The sequence below is a fragment of the Dermacentor variabilis genome, chromosome 6 (genome assembly GCF_050947875.1).
Source record: "Dermacentor variabilis isolate Ectoservices chromosome 6, ASM5094787v1, whole genome shotgun sequence".
Classification (NCBI taxonomy): domain Eukaryota; kingdom Metazoa; phylum Arthropoda; class Arachnida; order Ixodida; family Ixodidae; genus Dermacentor; species Dermacentor variabilis.
In genome coordinates, this window is record NC_134573.1 from 111030644 (window position 1) to 111057426 (window position 26783).

The following is a 26783-nucleotide window of genomic DNA, read 5'->3' on the forward strand; positions in this document are numbered from 1 at the left end:
AAATCAGCCAGCAGCCACAATCAATGTTATCTCACCTAATGACCTTAAAAATCCTTCTGTGCCTTCATGCTGCTGGAAAAAGTTCACTGCGCTCTCATTTCAAGTCTGCATCGTCACCCGTCTTTTCGTTTTTACTCCTTTTCTGCCCTACCTAGGATTTTATCGCAGTAAGAGTGGCGTTTTTGGCATTGTGGAAGGGCGATTTACTAATACAGAAGAAATCATATTTCTCTTCAGTATCTCTTTAGTGCAATATTCCTGTGACAGCTGTTCAAAATTCAGTTTGCTTTTAAAATAGCTTCTATCACTTGATGTCACTGCCACTTGTGCATGCCCGCATAGTCAATGGGCCCGAAAAATTAGGCCCTAAGATATCACTCAGCAACTGTATTTGTCATTCTTTTGAAATTGTTTTAGTCTGAAACTGTAACCAAATGAAAAAAATCGTAAAATATTTGTGTCAATACTACAAGCGATAAAAATCTGGCATTTTAGAATAAAATCATAAAAGTTGGTAGGTACGCACAGAGTACGATTCAGCATGAAATACTATAATGTGCAATGAAAACACATTCAGAAGGTTTCCAAAAGTTTCATCGTGTTCTGACAGCCAAATTGGCCTTCTTCCAGGAGTGGGGTACCACAAGTCCCCTGTTTGACTTTCTATCTCATTGCCAATTTACGGCTACTTCAAGCACCGCAATGTAGCGAGACAAGAGATTGTGAGAAATGAGACAGCATCAGTGCTGAGCATGGCAAATACAGCTTTCCCTATAATATCATGCATTTTGGCTAGGGCCATGCGCAAGCTTCTCAATGAGCAATACGATGGTGAGCACCCTAAGGAGTATTTGATAGGTCACAGTGACAAGCCAATATAAATGTGCTTTGCAGATTATCATGCTCTACTACTGCAAAAGATATTTAAGCACACCACAGATGGATGAATGTTCCCTCACCTCGGTAACCTTCGGAGTAGTTGACAGAACACGCCCAGAAAAGCATGTGACCATTGATTAAGTTCACCAGTGGCTGGTATGACAGCACATCCCTGTGAGTAAAACACAACCGTGCAACACAATCAAATGAGTGAAGGTGAGAAGCAATGAAAACTGGAGAAACATTTTAGGAGAACAATACAGTATCGTATTTGCCTGAATTTAACACTCTTTTCCTGAGAAAATGGGTTTGAAAATTGCCTGCATATTACAATCAGATACGAAACCAAAACTGTGTTTGTGGCGTTGGCAACAGCCTAACGTCAGAGCCATCAGATGCAACAACATTGCCATCGCAAGATGGCGACAGAGCACATATTTAGTTGAGGTTATTGTAGGGCCATATTGTGCTCGACTACCTCTATGGTGGTATTCTCAGTTAATCACTTTCAGAGATACTATTGCTTTCGCAAGATTTCACGGGACTCAGCGCTGTATGCGTCGGCCATTGCCTCCTTTACTAGATGCCGGCGGACTGGCTCGAGCTCCCAGGACAACAGGCCTGCCCTCAGTTGTAAACAAGCATCGTGAGGTGGCGTTTGCGACCAACACTATCACGGGCGCCGGGCGGTGCTGACGGCTTGTAACCCAGCGCGTGGTGTTTACATTGTTGGTACCGCAGTGAAACCACTATCGGCATAATCCTTTGAGTGCCCGTTTTAAAGGCTGGTTGTCTGGCTCTCGAGTAGCTGTTGCCTGTAATGCCTGCAAACATACGCTGAGCTATGATTAAGGTTAATGGCCTTCGAGATCAGCACGTACACCTGCTGAAGATTTCAGAAGCCATGCGAGGTAGTGCCCAGTGGTTCCGCCAGCAACATGTGGTACTTGCGATCGACGCTAGTGGAGAGGAGAAAAGGGAAAGGGGTTGGCAGTTGGTTTTCTGCTCATGTGGCAGGCATCTAGTAAAGGAGGCAATGCGTTGGCATAGTGAGATCTCATTAAGTCGGATAGGTATCATGGGACTGACAGACATGTCTGAATTAACCAAATGTTGAGTTATTGAGGGCAGCAAGAAAACAATAAAAAAAATATGGCTACTGCATCAACACGCTTTTATTGACTGAATTAATCAGCAAACCTTGTTTCCATTTTTAACAAGAGAAGTGCGGAAGCTGCCCAATCCCAATTCACACATCCCAATTATTTTTTTTGCCAGTGATCTCCAAACAGATGTCCTGCCTATCACAATGTAGCCAGCACTCTTCATCCTCGGCAGCTCCCACTGTGTTTGTAACATTGTTTACGTAGCCATTGCACCGAGTCAAAAACGAAACCACGGTCTACCACAACTGCTGCGGACGAAACTGCAGTCGATCATGGATGGCTACTGTGGAGTTATAAAAGCACGCGGCAAATGCGGTGCTTTGCGCAGCAGTAAACGCAAGTGAAGGCTGTAAAAGCACAAATAGCCATGAAGCGTTCCTCGTATGATTTCCACTGGTGACTTCGGCGATGTGGACTCGGCCGCTTCATTTCAATTGGTTGCTAGCATCACTTTTGCTCTTGTGCATTGCACATTTGCAGTGCTCCGCACTCACTGCGCACCGATACTTGTCCAAATTAACTGATGTGTGGCCAAATATGTCCGAATGAATAAGACCTTGGTTCCATTATGCAGTGTACATGGCTGATGGGACCAGAGGACGTGTCCTGATTATTTTAATTAACGAGGGTCGAATCAATGAGGTTTTACTGCATACAGTAAAAGCTTGTTAATTCTTAACTCGTTAATTAGAAATTTCAAATAATTAGAAGTAGCCACCGCGGTCGGTCTAACAATATAGTGAAAGCAATATGCAACACATCCCGCTAATTCACACTGAAATCCACACCGCCACCAGTAATTAGAACTCCACGGCATGGTGGATGGTGAGAGCGCTAGTGCACGGGAGTACGGTGGCGACGCTGGCATCACCGTGCGAGCCACACAGCTTTGCTCTTTCCATCTACAGCCCTTTGTTAGGGCCGACTGGAGAGAGACACGTTTGTGCCAGGCCAGGCATGGCCGGCACCTCCATTGCAGGTCAGTCCTTTCCCTCTGTCAAGACCTTTAAGATAAAAATGCGAGCATGATGCTGCATGTGCTTTTTTTTTCTTTTATCATTTTTACATCTTGTAGGCTATGCTCTTTCTCTACGAGGTGTTCTGCTGAGAAGCTGCACTAGGTAATAAACAATTTCAGTTTAGCGTACGCAGCTTATAGCGTTACACTATACGCTATAGTGTAGCGTACACTAAGCAGCGCTCGTTCTTTAGCTTTAGTTGGCTGGCGAGATCCTCGGATCTCAGAGGCCATACGCCGTCATTGTGGCTATTTCCCGACTGGAACGATAGGTGGCGCTGACATCTCGAACGTTTCTTCCGTTAGGCTTCGACTCGTTCGAAACGAGAAGCGATCTCGAAAACATGAGATTATCTATAATACTCTGTCGTCGAAGCGGCCTGAGACTAAGCGAAAGCCATTTACACAATCATTTGCTACGAACAAAGTGGATTTTACAAAAGCAACGCCAACTTCAATTTGAAGCGGGCAGCCGGGACCACCGCCATGTTTCATGCAAACTCCGCAAACCACGAAAAAACGCTAACGCTAACTCGTTTGCGTTGCGTACGCCCGCTATACCCGCTATTTCTTTTAGCGTTCAGCGCATGCGCAGTGACAACCCGCTATTTTTTAGCGTATGCAATGTTATAGCATACGCTACACTAAAAATGTCTAATGTCTAAAAAATGGCGGCCGTGACATTTATCGGTGCTCGCAGTACCAAAAAAGCATGGCCTTTGAGATTTGAGCAGGGCCGTCAATTCGCATGCGCAAACACTCCTGCTACGCCGGAATATATATGCACTTTAACTCAAGCAGGGCCGTCAATTCGCATGCGCAAACACTCCTGCTACGCCGGAATATATATGCACTTTAACTCAGCTATTTTTTTTTCTGACTTTTATTATTTCGAATTTTGTATAAATCGAATTTTCGTAGCGTCCCTGCAGAATTCGAATGAACATGCTTTTACTGTACAGTCGCCAACCACAAGCGGCCAAGAAAGGTGTGCATTATTCTCAGTTCATCACTTACGGAGATACCTTAAAATTCGCATGACTAGCGCAAGATGCGTCGGTGTCTACGGGCGATCCTTGGCACAGTGCGAAGCATGCTATCCTTTCACAGTATAGAAAGCTGCCACCTGTCGATGCATCCACTGCTAGTTACACGAAATAAGGCGAAAATTTTCAAAAGTGATCATCTGAAAATATGTTTGTCAACACATCTGGCTGCACGCACATATCCTTGCCTTTAGCCTAGACATTCCACAGCCGCAATATTCTAGCGATGCCTTTTCTGCTATTCCTTTTCACTATTTCAAATAGTTTGCACTGCAGTACACCATTCTACTTTAATACAACCTTTCCATAACCGGAACACTGAAACAGTTCCATGCAGATACCATGAGTTCAAGGGGGACAAGAAAAATACTGTATGTCAATAAGCAATACGTCATAAAAATAGCGAAGTTGTTTCTACAAATGCAAATTTACTATATCTTATCCAGGCACAAGGCTGTGCTAAACCTCAATGTGAACATGGGTGAAGCAGCTAACACAGCACACAACAGAGAGATGACAGAAGCATGGTGACTAAAGTAAAGCATTGAAGGTTTAACACAGGTGCTACAAAATTCATACGTAGTTATGAACATTCTCAAGCACGGTATGTAAACAGCACCTAGCTGCAAGAAGGCCAATTTTCTCTTTTATTCTCAATAAATTGCTACCACTGTGTAATCGTCCTTAGTCCTTTTGTCAGTGTTGACGACTTGCATTTAAAAAAAAAAATGAGCCGAGTATATTAGTGTGTTTATGCTATCATGACTGAAGCCACTTTTTTTAAAATGGAAGTACAATAAAAAGCAACAATAAAAATTCACCGATTCTACACATGTGTGTGATTGGGTGATAAGCGATGATTTCTTTGATGTTTACTGAAATGCCTTCCCTTCTTCATTTCTATGTAGCTCAACGCTCCAAGCTCAATGCACCCTCTGGTCCCATTTTGTTCGCTTTGCACTTGGATGCTTCTGTCGCCGACTTCTTCCCTTTCTGCCTCTTCTTGTCTATTCAAGCCCAAACCCATACTGGGGGTTCAGCCAAGAGAAAGGAAGGAATGTTAACCAGGCAATGTTCACATACCCAGTGGCCCAATTTGTCTATTCAAGCAGACACCCAGTGGCAAGTACCCAGTGGCCGAAGTTGTTGTATAATTGTAGCAAGACTTTTTACAAGGAGGGCTGCTTGTGCTGAAGCACATGCACTTCAAATAACAGCCGGGCTGAGCAGATATGAACATCAATTAGCACGTTGGCGCAGTAGTTGTGCAGAACCCCTCAAGGTGGAGAGAATTAAGTAATAAAAAAATTACATTGTGGGGTTTTACGTGCCAAAACCACTTTTCGACTTTGAGGCACGCCGTAATGGAGGACTCCGGCAATTTCGACCACCTGGGCTTCTTAGATGTTCACCTAAATCTAAGTACACGGGTGTTTTTGCATTTCGCCCCCATCGAAATGCGGCAGCCGTGGCTGGGATTTGATCCCGCAGCCTTGTGCTCAGCTGCCTAACACCATAGCCACTGAGCAACCACGGTAGGTATTAAGTAATAAAGGGAAAATGAGACATCCAACCAAACTTCCATCCATTCAAATTTGCTACGGTCGGGTCAATGCCTCATTTTCCCTTTATTAATTAATTAACACTCTTTAGTGGTGGGAGGAGCGCAATAAGGGAGCAGGAGGGAAATAAATGGGAGTTGTCCCTCACCTCTCAATGCCCCTGCACCCCTTTCTACATTCCGTGGCTCTCTTTCGACAGCAACTCACCTGCAAAAGTTTGGCGTGTCCTGGTGGTCATCGCCATGCAGGTAGATGAGAAGGAACTTCAGTTCACGTTTTGCATCATTCAGGGCCTGCATGAATAGAGAAAGACAATATGCACGAGAAGGTGCTTAAATTACGCAAGTGTAAAGCATATGTTGGAATCAGTGTGAAGCAGAGGTTTCGTGAAGTGGTTACTTAAATGGTATAAAACCAAATGTGATGCATACATTTGTCTTTATTGTTATCTATGCAACGTGTAATATGATTATACTTATGCATCATACTAGTCACAACTTTAACGTAATGAAGTGTTTGTTTATGCACTACACAGTTTGCAATATAAGGCGAAATGCAAACAGCAGTTAATGCAAATTCACATTGCAAGATGTTAACACATTGATGTCACAAAGATGAATGTGATGTTTGTCAAAGAAAGAATGGTGAGGCCAAATGTGTGCCGAGAAAAGTGCGATGCAAAAGACAGGGGTAAAAATGAGCATGATTTTTCTTGTTTCATTCCATGGCTTCATGGAAGCCGATGTGTATGCACATGCTCTCGTGTGAACGTGGTCTGACACACAGGTGCTAGGCAACGTGACACGTGCCTATTCGGCAGCTAGCAGCAGCCACAGTCAAGAAAGTCTGGGAGAGTTCGCTGAGAAATAATTGCTTTAAGAAAAAGGCGGTCAGTACATTTGGGAGAGAGAAGAACAGACCAATCAACCATACCATCACTGCTAAGCAGGCTGCCAAAAAAACACTACAGTAAAAGCTCGTTAATTTAAATTCTGCGGGGACGCTACGAAAATTCGAATTATACAAAATTCGAAATAATGAAAGTCAGAAGAAAAATAGCTAGGTTAAGGCATGCAGCATGAGTGCGCGCGCACGTACCCATGCTCCACCACGTTGGTGAGAACAACATCTATAGTTCGAAGCAATGCAACCGGACGCAGCCAATGCAGTCTGACATGCCCGACATTGAAATGATTCTTGCTCCATTTGCACATTCGTCGTGCCGACCCACAATGCATGGTGCAGAGAAAAAAAAGTGCCCATGCTAATTTGTCGATGGTCGCAGTCAGTCGTTCAAAATGGTGCGAGGGTTGGGGTTCGTTCTACGCATGCTTCAAAGAGAGCAGCGCTCACAGGTACAGCGCACACATCTAGAGGGGACGACATTGTGGCTGACACAGTGCAAGCTGTGTAGCGTGACTGGCGGTAAGCGACACATGCCAAAAACATTAGACTATAAACGCGCCTTTGCGTCGCCGACGCTTGCCACAGGAACAAGAGCTGCGGTCTAAAATTCACTCGCAAAACACACCACAACCTGCTGCAATGTTGGTCTTCATTGTACTTTCATAGCTGCACCGGCTGCACACTGCTATAGGTGGCGTACAAACATGTATCTTTCTGAGCTGGACAAGTTTTGAAGTGAGGGAAGCTCACAGTAAAATTAATTATGAAGGACGACTGAGGGATATGGAAGAAAGTTAATGAGCTGGAAGAGCGTTCAAGTATTTGTACAGAAATAATGTTGATTCACAGTGGAGGAAAAGAACTACGAAGCATACCAGCAAGTATGCAGCCTGTAGGGTGGGCAACACAGCAACAGAGAACGTCAAGCAGAAAGTCATTTCAATGGCAACACACCAAAAAGGTGCAATTTTCTAAAATTTCGCTGCGTATTTTTCACAAACACAGTTAAACCTCAATATAATGAAGTTGGTAAAATCAGAAATTTGATTTGTTATATCGAAATTTTGTTGTATTGAAATCTGATCTTTTATGCAAATAAGTACAGTCGTCGATCGATTTTTAATGCATGGAGAAGAGCCACAGAATTTTCCGAATTATCTGGCAATCGAAAAAAGCAAATTTGAATGAGAAAGCAATTCGTGTTAATAAATTTCGTAGTAGGCGACGAATGATACGGTTTCATGCCACGTAACTTCAATGATATCTTCACATCGGCAGTACGACTTAAATGAAGCTGGCTATACTTTCGCATGCACTCCACCCCTGCGGCTGATAGCATCGCCCGCACTGGGGCGACGCTATCAGGAAAAGCGCCGGCAGTGGGCAGCGAATGCTTCGTCTGCCTCTCGCTCCAACGCATCACGGAAACTCGAGATTACACAACCTCCAATACTAAACGCACGGAAAGACAGCTTACATGGTGCCATGCCATCTTGGCATGCCCACTCTTTGCACATGCGGCAGATTGCCCCTAAAGCAGGGTATGCAGCTGCGTATGCGCTCAGCCACGCTTACAGCCATGTGCTGCCACCGCAGAGATGCGCCAGAAATCGAGGCACGCGCCAACTTACTCCCCCCCCCCCTCTGCCCTCTCGTGCGCGCTTGATCGCGTTACCGCGAGCTCGCTCCCCTCCCTCTTTTCCCCTTTGCTCATGCGGGAAGGCGTCACTCGTGAAGCCACTATTTTTCTTGTCCCACCCTCGCGCACTTTCACTCATACCTAAAGCACACCATGCACGGGGCACGATAGGATCTTATCGCACTTGGACTTTATACGGAACATGATGCGGCTCCACTTCCGCGGTTGCTCCTTGCGTGGCGGCGCGCGATTTGAGAGGCGTGTTTGCAAGCAGCCACTTGTAATTCAATCATCTGACCATCTGCTTCCACAGAAGTTTCCATTTATTGTCTCGGTATGCCTTTGCGGCGGCAGTGAAATTTCGTTCTATTGAAATCGCATACAAACACACTTCGTTATATGAGATTTTAAATATATGGTGTTCTATGGACGAAAGGTTATGAAAAGTTAAATACTTCGTTATACCGAGAATTTCACTAAGTCGAAGTTCATTATATTGAGGTTTAACTGTATTTCACCATCAGATAAAGAAAGGTCTTAGGATTGCCGAAAGAAAAAAGTAAAGAATCAGAAATTCTGAGCAAGTTGCACATTCCATCACCGCATCTCTCCTTAATTTCCCGATTTTCTTACGTTTTGGGGTGATACAAATTTTGGGTGCTACAAATATTTGTGCCATCCAGAGAGATTGGTGTCATTGAGGTTCTACTGCGTATCCCAGCAAATTCTGTCTAAATGTGATGTCATCAGGAAGTGCTGGCGTGGAAACAGCAAGCCCCCCTTTTTTTTTCGTTTTTGTCTGGCTTAGCAAGATTATGCTCATGACTGACATTTTTAGTATCCTGGAATTCAGCTTAACATTCCTCTTTGGTGTCCCTTGAACATGCACCTGTATGAAAGTACACACATTTGAAGATTAGTGTTACAGAAAGTTAGCACATTCCTACACTTGCCACCAGTATTTATTCCAGCATTTAGACTAGAGGGTTTGGACATTTAACAAAACAAAAGAACAAAACAAAGTCACAAGTCAGGAATGTAATGTCAGCACCCTTAAAGGGCCCCTTGCCAGGACACAAAGCAAACTTTGGTTATATGCTGGACATTGTTACGTGTCCTCAAGGGAGTGTTCTACAGCAAGAATTTTTCAAATTGGGTAATTAATAGCTGAGATAGAAATATTTCAGTGCCGCAAACCCATGATTTTGAGAGGTGTGCATCACCGCCAACACAGACACTCTTTCCACTTGCTCCCAGCGAAATTCCTGCCCTACATTCTCCTATACCGGAGCTGGAAGATCGTGTGATGCATACGTCATGGGCCCTGCCTTCTTTTTTTTTTTTCTTTCTTTTCCCCTCACTTTCTTTCTGCACGGCACACTTCCGCTGGCGGTGTTGCGTGCGAGCTGTTGAGTTTGTCTAGTTTTGCACAGCACACGATTTTGCTCGCTGTACACTTGAACACGACTAGCGGTATAAGTCAGTGCTGCATGAACACTGAGGCGGACGCAAGCAGATCACAGAGCATGATCGCAAGCTGGAACACGGTAGAAAATGACATAGTTTTACTCTGTGTGTGCGAGACTGCACGACATGGGACATGGAACAAGCAGATGAAACGGAAGTACATCTCTCTTGCTACGATGCAAAGTAAAACAATGACACGCAGCCATTCAGTTTGTAGTTTTTATTATTTTTTAAAGGGACACTAAAGGTTACTATTAAGTCAACGTAAACTGTTGAAATACCATCACAGAAACCTCGAAACGCTTGTTTCGTGCCAAGGAGAGACTTATTTTAAGAGAAAATGCGTTCTGAAGCGTCCGCGTACCTCTAGCGCAGTTCAAATCGCCCGCCCTCCGATCGAGGAGTACTGACATCATGGTCTCATAGTGACGTTGCGCCATCGGTGAGTAGAACGGCGTCCGCAGACGGCGCTACGGCTTTTCTGCGCAAAATGCGAACGCGCGGCCAGAAACAGAGCCAAGACAGAGCCGACAGCAGAGCGAAAGCGGGAGTATGGTGGCTAGCGGAAGGAGAAACGAATTACGTCCCACATTACGTCCCACGGCACACGGAGAGTCCTTTTTCGTTAAACTATAGGCTGCGGCGAGCTCGCAGTGTGGTCGGCGTGGTCTGTGAGAAGCGACGAGCCTTTTCGCACTCGCAACAGGGCATAAAAATGTGCGAATTGACGCAAAACTCGGCCTAGAAACGTGCTTCGCCACAGCCAGGGCTCAATACGACCCAAGCTGGCACGACCCAGATGTCGTTTCCCGCACCGCCACCAGGCGCCGCTACTATACCTCAAACTCCAGCGCAAGACGCCCATAAGCTGGTACTTCATTCTATGACGCTAACTTCGACGCTCGTCGCAATGGACCCTGACACCTACAGATTGGCTCGCGATGGTGGGCTCAACTTCAGCGATTTGAGCACCGACGAGCGCAACCTGCTGCTGAGGGCTCGCACTGCCGGCGTCGTTGCGTACTACGACGGCGGCCTCGACACCGGCTCTCCGGAGCGGGAAAGCAACGAGGGCTTCCCGCGACATCACATGCACGTGGCATTTTCGCTGCTTGTTCCAAATGAAAGTTTCGCGAGCCAGCAGAACCCTCACAGCACGACGCGATAACGAAACTACTGAAACTCCAAAGCGTGCGCGGCGCAGAGTCGAGCGCGCAGAGTCGAGCGAAAACGAAACCTTTCGAACACCCATATTACTGAAGGGTAACGTCAAAATGTTATTTTTTCTTAGAATCGAATAGACGTAGACAAGTAGCATTTTCTTCCGTCTTATAATCGAATGAAATGATATTTTTAATACGAGTAGTTGAGTATTAGTAACACAAATTATGAGGAGTCCTTTCGTCATCGGGCTAGTACCGGAATGTCGCTGGGGGGTCTCAAATCGTGTCATGCATTTACCTCAATTTCTCGGTTACTAAAGCTCTGTTCGCGATTATATTGACGCCTTAGACGTTCTAGAACATTGCTCTACCACTTTAACTTGAGTTTCTGGTAACCTTTAGTGTCCCTTTAAGCTTTAATTTGTCTATTGAAGCAATAGATCAAATCAATAACTGCTGTCACTTAGAATAATTCTCCAAGTCATGTGTCACTATAAGCGATGTCACAGCACTTCCATGTACATAGGCGCACATATGCAGCTGGAAGCACGGCACTCGCGAGGGGAAGGGCAAATGGCGTTTGGTTTGAAATTTAAGCTCTTTCTGTGGCACATTCTTTGCACACACGATCATTAACGTGCATTGTATTCACTCAGCTTGTTATCTCAAAATGGCCAGACCGGGTGAGGGGCCCTTTAACATTGCTGTAGCCCCTGAGCCACCACAATCAATCAATCTGGTGGTTGAAAAGAACCCTTCTTCACCATGAAAGCTTCCATCACAACTAAGTCCAGTGATGGATACCATCAATATAGGCACCTTCCATTCACATTTTCCTAAGATGAATGGCTTCATTTCACGCACCAAGCCTACGAAGAAAGAATGATACACAAAAACCCAGACTCACCTGGCTGTATGTGCCCTGATAAAAGACTGGATGATTGCTCCCATATCTGGTCTCAAAGCTTTGGATAAAGTTCAACACATCAGCCAGGGGATCTGTGCCCACTGCAAGGGGAAGAGATAGGCAGTGAACAATATGGAAGGCTCTAAGTCTGATTTTCCTTCCTAGCTGAGCATTGGACTGAGTGGATCAAAAGAGTGACGAAAGGGGCTAGTTGGTGGCTTTTCTTACTTTCTTCTTGCACTATGTACGAAAAGATGAAAAACTTATAATCTGTTGGACTGGCTTGTCCGAGCAAGATAAGCAAAGATTCATGTGTTCCCCCTCTCTTGCTCTTTCTTTTTCAATCTGATTTTTATCATTTACACATACATGACCTGACACTAATAAACCATAATTTTGTTGCATTGAGTTTTAAAATAAAACTCCTATCACTATGTTTGTACAGGTGTTCACTGACAAAACTTAAGAGTTGGTAGTTTGCATTTCATCCTTCCATCTTGTGGTCTTTCAGTCTTTCGGTGTTAAAACTCAGCGCAGCATAATCACGAATGTGCACCAACTAGCCCTGCTCATCGCTTCACTAAACTAATAAACCAGTTGTAAGTTTGTGCACCATTCATTTGTCGGTGTTTTCCTATCTCAGTCTTTTTGTACATAAGTACAAGAAGAAAGTATGAGCTGAGTGGTTTTAATAGGAAATATAAGCTCAACTAAGCGATTGGTTGATTGATTAACTGGGTTTAATCACGCAAAGCAATGCAGGGCTACCATAGTGGAAACACCGTAGTGGAGACACCATAGCAGAGGACACATAGTCAGTTCGGACTACTACTTCTGTTTCTTTTTACGAGCAACCGAATTTCAGTACATGGGCACTTAAGATTTATGAGTTCCAAACAAAGCTTGCTCTGTCCATCCATTTCATAATGCGGCGTGCGTGCATTGCCATGCCATGGCCATGATTCATGAATTTTTTAATTATTACAGAATACATTTACCACAGGCAACAGTTTGCTGCAACAGCAGTGAATGGTTCAAATCAGTATTTTTTGTCGCAGCAAATGAACTCGAAGAGTTTAAGGAATCGCTGGAGTCTGCTGAATTTAAAGTTTCAATCATATCAAGATGTGGCTGTTGCAACCGAGAGCCAAGCCTGCAACCTTGTGCACAGCTGCAGAAGGCCGTGGCCACTGAACCACTGCACGTGGTGTAGCAAGTATGTGACGCCCCTTCGGGCATAATCTTGGTTCGCCCGCCAAGCTCGGTGGCCTGCTAAAGCTCGGCAGGCAGCATTGATCACCGCACCACAATAAACACCGACGAGCACGGCTGCTCGCCGGTCAGTCATCGTTCAGCACCACCACGCTGCGGAGCGTCCGTCTATCGGAGCGTGCCACAAGCCCTCCCTTGTTCACGACCCGAGGTGGATCGTGACACTGGCAACGAGGATGGGATCCTCGTGACACTGGGGGAGGACGAACAGCAAGGGGGAGGACGAACAGCAAACAGCAGCAGCAGCCTGATTCAAGCCCAGGTACCGGACAAGCCCACGGCCAGAGTAGTCGTCGCAAGGGTATGCGGCGGGGGCGTGCGGCAGCAAGCTCAAGTTCTTCTGCGGCCAGGCTCCACGTCGTGGCCGAGGACCCGCCGATTTTCGACATGTGGCACACAGGCTTTGTACCGTCGTCTGTGCCACCATACATGCTGACCGTCGAAATCTGCGGGCACCCCATTTCCATGGAGCTGGACACAGGGGCCAGCATGTCTGTAATGGCCGGGTAGCTTTTCAAGCGTGCTTTCCCCGGCGTGTCCGTCGAGGCTTCGGGCGTGATGCTGCACAGCTCTTCCGGGCAACTCTCCTAGATCCAGGGTCAGGCACAGGTCAGCGTTCGTTTTGGCGACAGGGAGGACGAAGATGGCGACTAGTACCCACAGAGCATTCCACGCCGCCGCGAGCGCCGAAACACCACCCCCCGTTGCTGTCGCCATGCCGCTGTACGGAAGGCTCGAGCCGTTCGAGCGAGATGGGTCCGCCTGGCAAATTGACGAGGAGCAAGTCCACGTGTTCTTCCGGGCGAACCAAGATTATGCCTGAGGGGGCGTCACATACTTTGCTACACGTGGTAAAATATAGATTGGTTCAAACTTCAATTATGCAAATCAATTGCATGCGTAAAGTATGTGTGCACTCCTTAGGCAGCAGCCAAACTGATTTGGAAGAAATTTGCCTCAGCTTGTACCACTTTGCTGCACATTCAAATAAGACAAATTCCAGTTGCCGTTGAAGCAAATGGTCTAGCCTAAACATAAATGCAAATTGCTCAGTTGGCAGCAGTTCCCCAGAACTGCACTCAAGCTACAGTTTTGACTGATAAGTGCGACGGAGACTGTCTTTCCTTTATTTTAAAACTTTTATGAAAGAGGCAATCCTTTTTCTTCTTTCTCCCCTAATTTTTAGACAACTGGAGATTCAAAATGTTTCATTACTGTGCCCTCAGCAACTTCAGGTTAACACTATGAACTTCATATTGCACTGTTGCAGTTAGGTTCTCAATAAGATTGCATATTTTAATAACAGGCTTTTCTGCTTGCATTACCAGCAGCAAAGACTGAAGCAAGCAACTGTCAACTGATAGGGCACTATCCTCGCCATTCCTAAAGCTAGAGGTGTGAGACACTGGTGAACTGCTATCATGCCATTTTCCTCCACAAATGTTTGTCTTGTTCAAATAGTATCTGGAAGCAAACTCAAAAGATAACAATTCCAAAGTTTTCAAGACTGTTACCCGCAGCTCTTATTCAGAAAACTCCAACAACATTCACAACAGTCTAGCTACAGAAGAGACAAGCGCACATGCCCACCATGAGAACCCACATGAGCTTCGCAGATGTCATGGCTGCAAAGTAATGTTAGAATGGTATTTGCTGAATCCCATGTCATGGCTGAAGTGGGTTTGGCATTTATACATGCGTCATGATTCACTTCAAAGCAATCGCTCGTGTTCACGTCAAATCGACATTGCACAATGTTACCCATTTTCTGCATGCAAACTATGTATGCCTACCTCGCCAGTGACTTGATAACGTTCACGAAGCCTCATATACAGTTTGCATGTCTTGCAAGCGAGCATTTACCTAACAGCGACAATTCCCTGAAAGCAATCACCAGCAAAAACTAAAACAATGTACGCTTGGTAACACGACAGCAAAGCTGAAAGTATAAACAGCAATCAGGGCACAAAATTCCTGCTTGACATAGTTCCAGAGCTCAATTTGTCACAAAACAGCGTTCCCACCGATTTCATAATTTCTGACTGCTTAGGTCCGCACCGCACAATATCCACCTAAAAAAGCTGAATAAGCTTAAAGAAAAGAAGAAACTGAAGTAGCCTGTTGTCAGCTACTATACTTACATCTTCTTGGTCCTGGCCAAATGATGCTCCCTGAAAAAAAAAAAGAGAAATGCTGCACTCAAGACTGAGAAGAGAGTCAAGTTGGTGAAGGCCCAACAGAAAGGCATGTAGATATCTAGTTTAGTGTTTTCTACATTAGGAAAACAGGAAGGGTAGCTGCTAAAGGCTGAACTTCAAGTGACTCTTCATCAAGAACCAACTCAAATGCATATTATCTATGTGCTCTGGCTTTTATTGAAACTCTGGCATCGGACAATGTAGGTCACTACATTACAACACTGCCATCTACTGTACTTACAACAGCACAAGGCTGCATAAGTAATGGCTGTCATAAAATCTCGAGTCAAAGCTAGCTACAGATCAAGTTTGCAGAGTGACCACACTGTATGGCATTCTGGCTTAAATGATATCCTCATTCTGCATTAACTACAGGCTATCGGTTGAGAACTAGTATTTCCAACACACCCTGACAAGGCTGTGGTGTTGCCAATTCCTTAATGGACAGCAATCAATTATTATATTCACAGGGTCTTAAGCATAGGTCAGCAGAATAAGGAAATACTCACTCATACTGACTCAGCAATATTTTTACAGGCCTTGTACACGCTCACACTCATGTGTGCTCCCAGTCGTTGGCCCTCCCTCACATTCCTAATCACACTCACCCACTCTCACTTGCGTTCACAGTCATTCACATTTACCCGCACTCACTGCCGTTCATATACGTGTCCACTCCCGCTCACCAGCACTAACTCACATACATACTCATGTCTACTCACATTTGCCAACAGTCACCCGTGTTTATGGTCGCATCTACTCAAAATCACCGTCACTGACTTTCACGTACTGAAAGTCAGTCATGATGAAAGTCAGTGAAATTTACTGCCACTCACTCCCATCCATACTCTCGTCCACTCACAATCCTTCATCACTCACTATCGCTCTATTTGACTCCTGTGAAATGATTGTGGAGTGGGTATGAGTCAGTGCACTCATGAGTGACTATACCGACCTGTGGTCACAGCCACATTTTGGCTATGAGCGGTGCTGCACTGGAAGACTCAAGAATAGGTCATCTCTACTGTGCCTGACTCATCAACGCAAGGCAACATCCTGGCAAACTTAATACCCATGCTATTGGGCTTAAAGGGACACTAAAGGCAAATATTAAGTCCAGCTAAAGTGATAGATTAGTGCTCGAGAATCTATAAGGCGTCAATATTATTGCGAACAGAGCCTTAATAATCGAGGAATTGAGGTGAATGCAGGACACGGTCAGAGACTACCCGTGACATTCAAGTACTCGCCCCATGACTAAAGCACTCCTCAGTTAAATTCTGTCACTAGTACTCAGCCATTCGTTGCAAAAAACATCCTTGTATTGTAAGACGAAATAAAATGCTACTTGTCCAGTTCCATTTCATTTTTTAGAAAAAAGAACTAGTTGAAATTACCCTTGAAAACGACGCAAGCGGTTGAAAGGTCTCATTTTCGCTCGACTGCACACTGCCCACACTTTCGCAGTTCATTAGTTTTGTTATCACGTAGTGCTGCAATGGTTTTGCTGGCTCGCGAAACTTGCACAAACTGCCAGTAGCAGAGAATTTAACTTCCATGTGAGGTTGTGGGATGCCCGAACTGTCCACACCACTTGACCAAAAAGCAGCTACAGAGGCGAATCCACCGCTCTGTCTTGGCTCGGTACCGCCGTCTATCGGGTGCCATCTTACTCACTGACGACATCAAAGGGTGGTGATGGCGTATGCAACGTTACCACTCCCCCAGTTTGGTGGAGGGAGATTTGTATTTCGAAAAAGGCATTCGGACCTTTCAGATGCAATTTTCTCGTAAACTAAGTCTTTCCTTGGTGCAAAACAAGCGTTGCGAGGTCTCGGGACTAGTTTTTAAACAGTCCACGTCGACTTAGTATTCGCCTTCAGTGTCCCTTTAAAAGATGACATTAACTGCTTAACTCCCTTAGCTTTAATGCCATTTCAAGTGGTGTCACATGGGCATATACTTAATGCCGCTTGCATCTTAGTGTGTTCTCCCAACTCAGCCATCAAGTGCATACTCTCACTCTCAATGTTGGCGTTGACAGTGATGGCCGCCCACAAAAAACACATTTGCCAAGTAAACTGAAATTGTTCTACCTAAAATTGGCCCGCTAACGTTTTAAGTGGCCTTTCTAGCACTTCTACCAGCTTGCTGTAACTTAAAAAACAACTTGCCGCAGGTGGGGAACGATCCCACAACCTTTGCATTGGCATCACAGGTGGGATCGTTCCCCACCTGCGGCAAGTTGTTTTTTCCTCAACTTTCATTTCCGTTAATTTATCATTTCTTTATTTCATTTATTAAGCAAAAGTAATTTCCCCTATGTTGTCCTTGGTGTCAGTGTTTGTTGGCTTATCATATGACTAATAAAAATCGGGCCCCTCGGTTAACCCCGTTTCTTCTCGTATAATACTATAATAGCCACTTAGTCAATGTTTAGCCAACATGGCAACTCTAGCTTGTGTCTAACATCCAAAAGAAACATTGAAGCTAGGAGAGGTGCACTAGTGCAGGCCTCCATATTAATTTCGAGCACCTCAGTTTCCTTAACCCCTTTAAGGACGAAATGAAAAAAGAAAATTTGCAAAAAGAAAGGAAAAAATTTTTTTGTGCAAGTGATTTTGATGATCACATAAAGTAAGAGCACAGAAAAAGTATTTGTAAGAAAAGTTAATTTTACTTCGAAACGAAGTTTTTTTACAATGTAGCAAAGCTGGGCTTCACTGCATAAGAGTTCGTGTGTGCTCCCAACATCAAGTGCAAATGATTCTGATGATCGTATCAAGCAAGACCATGAAAAAAAAAATTTGTCAAACAGGTGAAGTTTCTTAAGAAAAAAAAATATATTTTACACTGCAACAAAGGTAGGCTTCACTGCACACAAGTGAGTCTATGCTCCCAAAGTCTATCTTCAACAGCTCCTTGCACCATCCGATGTTATTAACAACAAGCACAAAATAAAGCACACCACCTGGAAGAAGTGCAGAGCTACACAGGAGCTCAAATCGCCTTCGGGGCTGCACAAAAAAAAAAAATAAAGTGCTGGATGAGTTGATCTTGTCACTCACCTTATTGCAATTTATGCTAGACGAGCTGAGCTCCTCTTCCCTCTTTAAAGGGTTAATGCAGGCCTAAATTTAAGCGCATGAGAGTTTTAACATGTTGCCTCTGCCAAAACTCGGCCAGGAATCGAACTTGTGACCTCACGCTTAGCAGCAGAATGCCATGGCCACTGAGCCACTAATTTGAAAAAGGTTAGCCGGTGCCGCTTACAGGCACTACCTGAATACCGTGTAACAAAAAATATTTCGAAGTGTCACAGAAGTGCAACAAGCATAGCAATCCAAACATTTCGAAAAATTCCTTCACAGATGCCCGTTTATCTGACACCTGACACAACAAAGACAGCAAAGCCGTATATAAGTGAGTTCTCACGCCACTCAGAAGTACTAGAGGTCTGTTTGCTGGCTCGCTGCCTGGCTGTTATTAGCAAAGGCCCCCACGCAGGATGCGCCACCCTACCACGGCGTCATCTTTTGCCGCCACAGCTGTAAACTCCTAGCTGACCCTCAATGTGGAGCCGGTATGTGGTGACGCAAGAAACAAAAACTATGTACTCCTCCTTAAAAAACCCATCATATAAGCGGTCCATCTAAAGAGATATGCACAAGGTAACTTTATTTATAATCATTGATCATTATGTTTTAAAGCAAATACAGGGTTTCATCGCACGTGTTTCATTCCCATTTGATACTGACCACGCCATCGCACACGCACCTTAGTCACACAAAAGCATTGTGGAACTCCCCTACACAGCTTTGCTGTGAAGGTCACAATATTCATGCCCTTGTAGAGGAACAGTGCAAGAACACATAAAGACAAGCCATCTCACTTACATGCATACCGCATGATGCTTAACAAGGTGCTGTAGAAGAAGCAGAAGGGGAAGGTGATGATGAATTTGCCCCATCCCAGAAGACCACTGGGCCGCCAGCTCTGGACAGAGTAGAAGAACCTGTGGGGTGAAGACACATCATAAAGCACAGCTGATGGTCCAACTGTTAAGTCACCACACCATTCTTTTTTTCGGGCTTATTGTTCTCAAAAAATATTGCAAATGAGAATACAGCTAAATCTCAATATACTGAACTTCAATATAACGAAATTCTCGATATAACGAAGTATTTAGCTTTTCATAGCCTCTTGTTCATAGAACACCATGTATTTAGAACCTCAATATAACTATGTGTGTTTGTATGCAATTTCAATGTAACGAAATTTCGCTTCCACCGCAAAGGTATGCCGAGAAAATAAACGGAAACTTCCACGGACGCAGATGACCAACGATTGAATTACAAGCGGCTGCTTGCAAACGCACCTCTCAAAACACGCGCAGCGTGACTAGAGTGACCACCGAAGAGGAGCCTCATCATGTTCCTTATAAAGTTCAAGTACGATAAGATCCTATCGTGCCCCCACATACTGTGTGCTTCAGGTGAGAGTGAAAGTGTGCGAGGGTGAGACAAGAAAGATGGTGGCTCCCATCCAATCATCTAATCTACCACGTAATCTACCACATATGCAAACAGTGGGCATGCGGAGACGGCGTGGCATCAAGTAAGCTGTCTTCACACGGATTTAGTATTGCAGGTTGCGTAATCTCGAGTTTCGTTGACTCATTGGAGAAAGAAGCTGACGAAGCATTTGCTCCTTGCTGCCGGCGCTCTTCCTTATAGCGTCATCACAGCGCGGGCGACACTACATCAACTGCGGGGGTGGAGTGCACGCGAAAGCATGGCTGGCTTTGCTTAATTTGTACTGCTGATGTGAAGATATTGTCGACATGGTATGAAACCGTATTATTCTTTGCAGACTGCCAAATTCATCAAAATGAATTGTTTTCTCATTCAAATTTACTTTTTTTCGATTGCCCAATAACTCAGAGAATTCTGCGGCCCCTTTCCTGGTAAGAAAAATCAATCGGTGTCTGTACTTAATTGCATAAAAGGTCGAATTTCAATACAAAAAAATTTATGACGAACCAAATTGCCGATTTTACCTACTTCATTACATAGAGGTTTAACTTTAGTTGCATCGTTTAAGGCAAGTATTGCAGACCTACCCCGTTATGAGCCACAAGGAAGAGCTACTACAACAGTGAAAACAACAGCCGTCACACACAAGGTCAGCACCTGATACAATCCTGTTGAGAGAAGGCCTCGTAACTTAGTACCACTTGATATCAAAGTGGCTAATGACACTTCATTTTCAATAAAAGGTATCTGCCTCTCTAAGCTATGATGACACATATGCAAATACTGTTATTGTGTAGCTGATGGATTTTTATAAGATTTAACTGGTTTGCTTCCATCTGTATATGTTCACATAGCTGTAGCACCATTTCCTACCCGTTTTCTTCTTTCCATCTTTGACAATGTACTGTGACTGTCTCGGGCTTTACACTGTATTAAATTCACATTGTATTAAACATTTCAAATGCAAACTGAATATTTTTTCTATTACTTCATTGATACAGTGGTGTTCAGTTGTAACAAGCTCATATCAAGTGATTTAAGCCCGATATCAAACTACTGAAACTCTGAGCAAACATAATCAGTGCAAAACACATTTTTTATATACAAAATTCTGAGAATGGGCACTCATGAACCCAACAAATGCCGCAAGGGCTTTTCTCTTCAGTATTTACAATAAGCAAACAGAAATAAGTATATTAAGCAAACATTTTATGTATCAGCAAGGCATGACCATACAAAAGAAATTAGGGAGTACAAATGTAGCCTTGACATATTCAAGTTCTCATTCTTTCCCCATACTATTAGTGCTTGTAATGAGCTCCCTGTGGATATATTTTTGATGCCTTGTGTCATTAGTGCAATTAAGTGTTTGTTAAGCCACATGTCCATTTTTACTGCACCTTGTCTCGATTCTATTCTATTATGTCAATGTTGTTCTCTTTTCTTTTGGTGCTTGTCCTCTTTTCTTTTGGTGCTTGTCCTCTTTCTTCGAATACATTTTCATATAGGTTGTTTTCGGTACAGCTGACCTCGTTCCCGATGTTCGTACCTGCTTTCTTTAGAGCACAGCTCTTAGGCGCCCGTTCCTGCAGCGAACGTGTGCGTAACCAAACGAGCGAGCACAGCGAAGGACTAAAGCAAACACAGAGCAAATGAAGGACGGCGATAGCAAAGAGAACGTGAGGAGGAGGGTGTAGCAGAACCATGAGATGGAAAGCGGAGGAGGAGGGTATGGAGAAAGTGTGAGAAGGAAAGCTTAGTGCCATGTGATACGGGTTCTGCGGCACCTCCTTCCTCTTCACAACCACAAACACTCTCTCTCTCTCTCACTGCGGTGACGATGACTACGAGATGGCGCCAGAGTAGCATGCGTCGTCTGGGAGGTCTATCTGCGGTGGCTGCTGTCACGCCAAACTTGCTCCGTTTGTGACGTGCCGCAGAAGACAGATTGTTCACGCCAGCCAATATATTGCAAAATGAAAACACACATAGAGTTGCACTCAAATTTTGCATTAGAGAGTAGTAACCGTCTATTAACTTTTTTCTTTTGACCTCCTACAACAATGCCTTTGGGCGATGTAGGTACTAATATATAACTAAATAAGTAAGCATGTCTTCTTTAATTTATATAAGTAGCCCTTCTTTGCCAAGATGATAATCCTACTCTTTATTGGCCAATATGTGCTTAGGCTTGTGCTTTGCTGAAGTGAAAATCAGGTGATGAAGAGATAAATTAGCAAATATGTGTGGCTTTATCACAGAATGCTAAAAAAATAAATCTGTGTATTACAGTGGTTTGTGAAAAAAAAATTATTTAAAGCCAGGCTGTGCACGTAAAGGTACTTATTTTCTAAATACTTATTACATGAATCAATATTTTAAGACACATTAAAATATAAAAATAACAATTTTAACATTATAAAATACCACCTGTATAAAACACTAGAATATCAAATGTATCTTCATGCATCTTGTGCTTTGTTACAGGTGGGCTCAACTGCACACAATTCGAGTATAAGTTATTGTTTTGAATACAGTGAAGGCTTATTAATTTAAATTAGCTTATCATTCTGCAACATTGCTTACAAACTCCTCTGTGGCACCACCATCTGGCTTGCTTCCTTTCTGGTCGTCTCTATATTTCTCATATTATTCAAAACACTACTGTTACCTACATTGCACTGCTTATATTGCGGGTTGGCCTCTGCAACCATTAGATTGTGAATGCTATTTTCAACTGAATGTCATCACCCTGCAACAACCCACCAACAGAAATCAACAATTTGCATGTCATCATCTCGCTCAATATTGCGTCTCCTTTGCAATAGAGGGTAGGATGTTAGAGCAATAGGAGTCAGTAATCCAACCTGGAAGGCCAATTTTCATGAAAACCCTGTTTTCTTTTTTCTTGTATATCATCCACCAAACTACTACTCTTACAGCGAAACTGGCAGACTATTTACTCATTTCTTACTGGAATAACGCAACCCAAATTAGTAGCAGTACGCACAATATTGCATGCTGTTTGAAAGACATGCGTCGACATCACACTGCGTTATTCAAGGTACCATGCCACTTCTGAAGCAGGCAACAGAAACTCCAGGCAATCATGTGCTACTGTTATTCAAACAAATGTTGGGCAAAACAGCCGTGACCATCGAACTTAAGGCAGTCTTGTTTACTAACCTTTGGTCCGCGTGATCGACCACTACCGATGGTTGCCGACTAGAAGGTGGCAAGTAGACAGACGGTGAACCCTCCTGGATATTTAAGGTGTCTTGAACAGCAACCTGTGCCAAAACATTAAAGCAAACACCTCGATTTCGTACACCAAACTGATCCGTGGTCAATTACCAAAACATATCATACGCAACAAATTCTCACCTCGAGGTCCCAATTGTGCCTGTCCAGTATTTCCCTACACCTTTCGAGGTCTTCTATCGTTGTGAGATCCTGTCAAAACAAAAGGCATTGAAGAACAAGTCTACTACAAGAGTAATTACAAACGTCCCATATGATTTTCATACACAGCAATGCTTTAAACTATTTAAGATAATAAAGGTAAATTATTATAACTCGTTTATCGGCAGTCACACTGCCCAACCATAAAAAAGAACAACTGTTTTCACAGAGAGCTTTCACAATAATGGGAAAGTGCTGCCGCGTATAACACGCGTCAACCCAATATTTGGCCTATACCTACTCCTCATAACACCTATGCTAAAGAATCAATCACGTACATCCTACCACATTTGCTCAAAATGATTTGAAAAAAATTTTCGAGTTGCGTTTTAAAATGCAAAGAGAAGCATCATGTGTCATAGTTGCCCAAATAAAGCAATCCAAGATTACCTTCAGTAATTTACGTTGTATTTATTCTATTACTCTTAGCGGTGTTCCTTTGTATTTTGTAAAATGTGTGTTACCTTGTGAATTCATTCTCTCTAAATGCGTGTAAAAAGCAGTCACGTGCGTAAGAAGTGTTTGTAAACTGTTACTGCCGTGTGACAGGGCAACCACCCTGTCAAGCTGCTAATCTCAGTAGCTTTTTGTGGCTATTTCTTCATTTTATATTTTGTTTAAAGAGAATAAATTCAAATACAAATTAATCGTAACAAATAACAGACGCGCACACGATAGTCATGTTCCGCTGTTTTCCAGACGTGGCTTGTTGCTACAGCACACAAAATTAGCGCTTGCTCGGCTCACAACAAGTATGATGACATTAATGAATGACACGGTAGGATATGTACGAGAACAGTTTGCAAAAACAAGTGCAGTTCGGATCGGAACGTAACGCTCGAGTACAGGAGCTGTAAAGGCGATGTTGTTTATTGAGAACAACATATAAGTCACTCCACGCAGTATAGCTTGCGCAGCAACTGTGGTGTGAATGATCACCCCTAGTGTACAGTCGAAGTTATCATACAAGTAGGCCCCTACCTGAAATTGTAGCAGTTTCTCTGTTTGGGATGCTGACAAGTCATTGCTTTCCGCCATTTTGCTCGCAACGACCATCTGCGTCACCTGGCGTACAACATAAATATCAGCGCGTTTAGCGATTTAGCGCACAACAGTCTTCGAGTACGTATTAAGAAGAACGTCGATATTCAGGGTGCACAAACGCCAGTAAGCGTACCACTTATTAAAAAAACGGTATTGGTTATTGTTATAGGTTGGAATAAATAGGAAGTGCGGCAGGTACTCCACGTCGATACGACCCGGCGCTGCCTTTGGCGCAATATTCCTTAAGCTAATAGCTATGCCAGGAACACTGTGACCATTCAATTTACCGATGTGCGGAAGGAATATGGCGATGTCAAAACGGCAGAAAAGACTCGGCGAAGACGAGGAGAGCGACGGCTCGAATGAGTCCCAAAACGAAGACAGTGATTCCGAGCAAGACGAACTAGTCGACACCGAGGTGAACGTCGACTTCGAGGCGCGCACTCCGGACGACTCAGACTTCCATGGCATCAAGAGGCTCCTTCAGCAACTGTTCCTCAAGGCACGTGTCAATCTCTCAGATCTTAGCAACCTCATTCTCGAACGAAATTTCGTTGCCAGCGTCATCAAGCAGTGTGACGACGATGTGGACGATGACGACGAGGCCATGCAGGATGACGAAGACGGCGTCTTCGGCGTCATGAGCGTAGTCAACCTCACCGAGAGCCGGCAACGGGAGTGCGTCCAGCAGATCGTGGCTCTCCTGCGCGACCAGTGCCGGGCTTCAGCGAGCGGACTGGCGGCTAAGTTCGACGAATACTTTACCGAGGACAGCTACCAAATCGGTCTGGTGATCAGCGAGCGCTTCGTGAACATACCGCCGCGGATCGCTCTACCTCTGTACGACGCCCTAGCACGAGACGTTGAAGCTGCCAAAGCGGCAGGCAAGAAGTACGACTTCACCCACCTCTTGGTCATATGCAAACAGTACAGAGCGTCGGAGAACGACGACCAGGGCGGCGCCGTGTTCGCTAACGCCGAAGAGGAGCTGTTCGAAGAGGAGGCTGACCTGCAGTTCGAGTACAACGTGACAGCAGACACCGGCACTGCTGTCGCCGGCGACTGGAAGGAGGAAGATGAAGAGATGAAGCAGATACGCAAGGTCCTCGTTATACCGACGACCAAGTGGGCCCGCATCATGGACAAGCTCAAAGGCGCGTTGCAATAATAAAGCGCGCTGCCACTGGTTGGTCGTTTGGACATGAGAAACATCTGTTGTGTACTCGCCTTCTGTGCTTGCACGTGTCCTGTAAAAAAAGGCGCACCCAGTATTGTCAGGTTTTTGGTTTTGTTCCGTTCAGCAAAAGGCTGAAAAGAGCGTCTGCAATCGCGTTGGGTTGTTTCTGTGTGCTCACGGTGTGTACGTCTGGTGACTGTGCCAAGGTCATAAAGACAGAGCCACAAAGAATTGAAAGAAGGGGATGGCTTAATGCAGGGCTCTCTTTTATTTCCAGTGGTCTGTGACTGCTACCCAAAAGCTCAGCTTGATTGCCTGCTACCATAATGGACCTTATGTAAATCTTCAGTTCCTTTCACTCCCTCACTAAACTTTCCCATACAGATAAATGTGTTGCACTTTCCTGATGCAGAGTTCCAAACAGATATTCTGTGAAGTGCTGGCTGTTTACTGCAAGGCAGATGCGAATGCAGTTTGCCTGCCCACTGCCCGCGGAGTGGCCTGCCACCACTGCAAGCTGTATTGTTGCCTCCAAAGAACTGGAGAGGCATCACACCTCTCGTAGCATGCTACAGGCATCCACAAGAAGTGATCACACCCTAGAAGAAGCCAGCAATGCACTGAGATTTTGCCTAGTGGACAGTCAACATTACTGTGATGAAATAATACTCATTGGTACTGATTTAGACGAGTTGAAATGGTGAATCCATGGCAGGCAACCAGCGCAGTAGTAGTACTGGTCACCACAACACTGAAAGAGAAGTAGACGCAGTGTGGGCGTCTAAATCTCTCTTAATGGTCTTGCAGTTAGCACCCTTCCTGCACTGGTTGCTCATCACGGAGTACGCACTGCTCAGGCAAGCAGCCTTGAAGCCTTTCCATGGATGCACAGTGTCGGCATAGCCCAGAATATGCATTCCACTTCTGGAGCTGCACCACAGCTCCATTGCATAACATTGCAGATCTGCTGCCACTATCTTGCTCTCCTAAAACGTGTATTATTTACTTGTCAATTGGTTGTCCAAAGTTGGCACTGTCTTAGATTAGTTCAAGCCTCACAGTGATGACCTAATAGGTGTGCTATCCAATTCTATCGGCCGTTCTGTGGTATCTACAGTCCAAAAAGAGGTATGTGTGTGTTGACAAGAAATTAGCCTATGCAATGCATTATATGTTTTTGCATTGCTGCATCTTTTCAGACATGCCTTCAGACTTGAAGCTTTGTAAAGGTTTGTACTCACCACGACCCAACCTATGTCTGCTGTTTGCAGAGGCATGTTACCTGTTTTTGTTGTTCATGCTTGAAGACTGGAAGGTATTAAAGAGCAGATGGAAAAAATCA

General features: G+C 44.4%; 2 protein-coding genes across 2 annotated transcripts in view; one reads left to right on the forward strand and one right to left on the reverse strand.

Annotated features, from left to right (window-relative positions):
* Faf2 (Fas-associated factor 2) overlaps positions 1-24357 on the reverse strand; it is a 43267-nt gene extending 18910 nt beyond the window's left edge. The window contains exons 1-8 of the mRNA XM_075695455.1: positions 24202-24357; positions 23143-23211; positions 22945-23048; positions 19120-19238; positions 15167-15196; positions 11754-11854; positions 5879-5964; positions 960-1051 (exon numbers count right to left, since the gene is read on the reverse strand). Coding sequence (XP_075551570.1) covers positions 960-1051; positions 5879-5964; positions 11754-11854; positions 15167-15196; positions 19120-19238; positions 22945-23048; positions 23143-23211; positions 24202-24276 — 676 coding nt within the window. The 5' untranslated portion in view covers positions 24277-24357. The remainder of the gene's footprint in view (positions 1-959; positions 1052-5878; positions 5965-11753; positions 11855-15166; positions 15197-19119; positions 19239-22944; positions 23049-23142; positions 23212-24201) is intronic.
* Positions 24358-24368: 11 nt separating this feature from the next.
* LOC142585024 (BRCA2 and CDKN1A-interacting protein) lies at positions 24369-26783 on the forward strand. Its single transcript, XM_075695459.1, has one exon. It carries the CDS (start codon positions 24554-24556, stop codon positions 25430-25432), a length of 879 nt encoding a protein of 292 aa, XP_075551574.1. The 5' UTR covers positions 24369-24553; the 3' UTR covers positions 25433-26783.

Excerpts from the sequence above, each read along its gene's own strand:
- LOC142585024 (XM_075695459.1), top strand. The coding sequence starts at position 24,554 with ATGTGCGGAAGGAATATGGCGATGTCAAAACGGCAGAAAAGACTCGGC.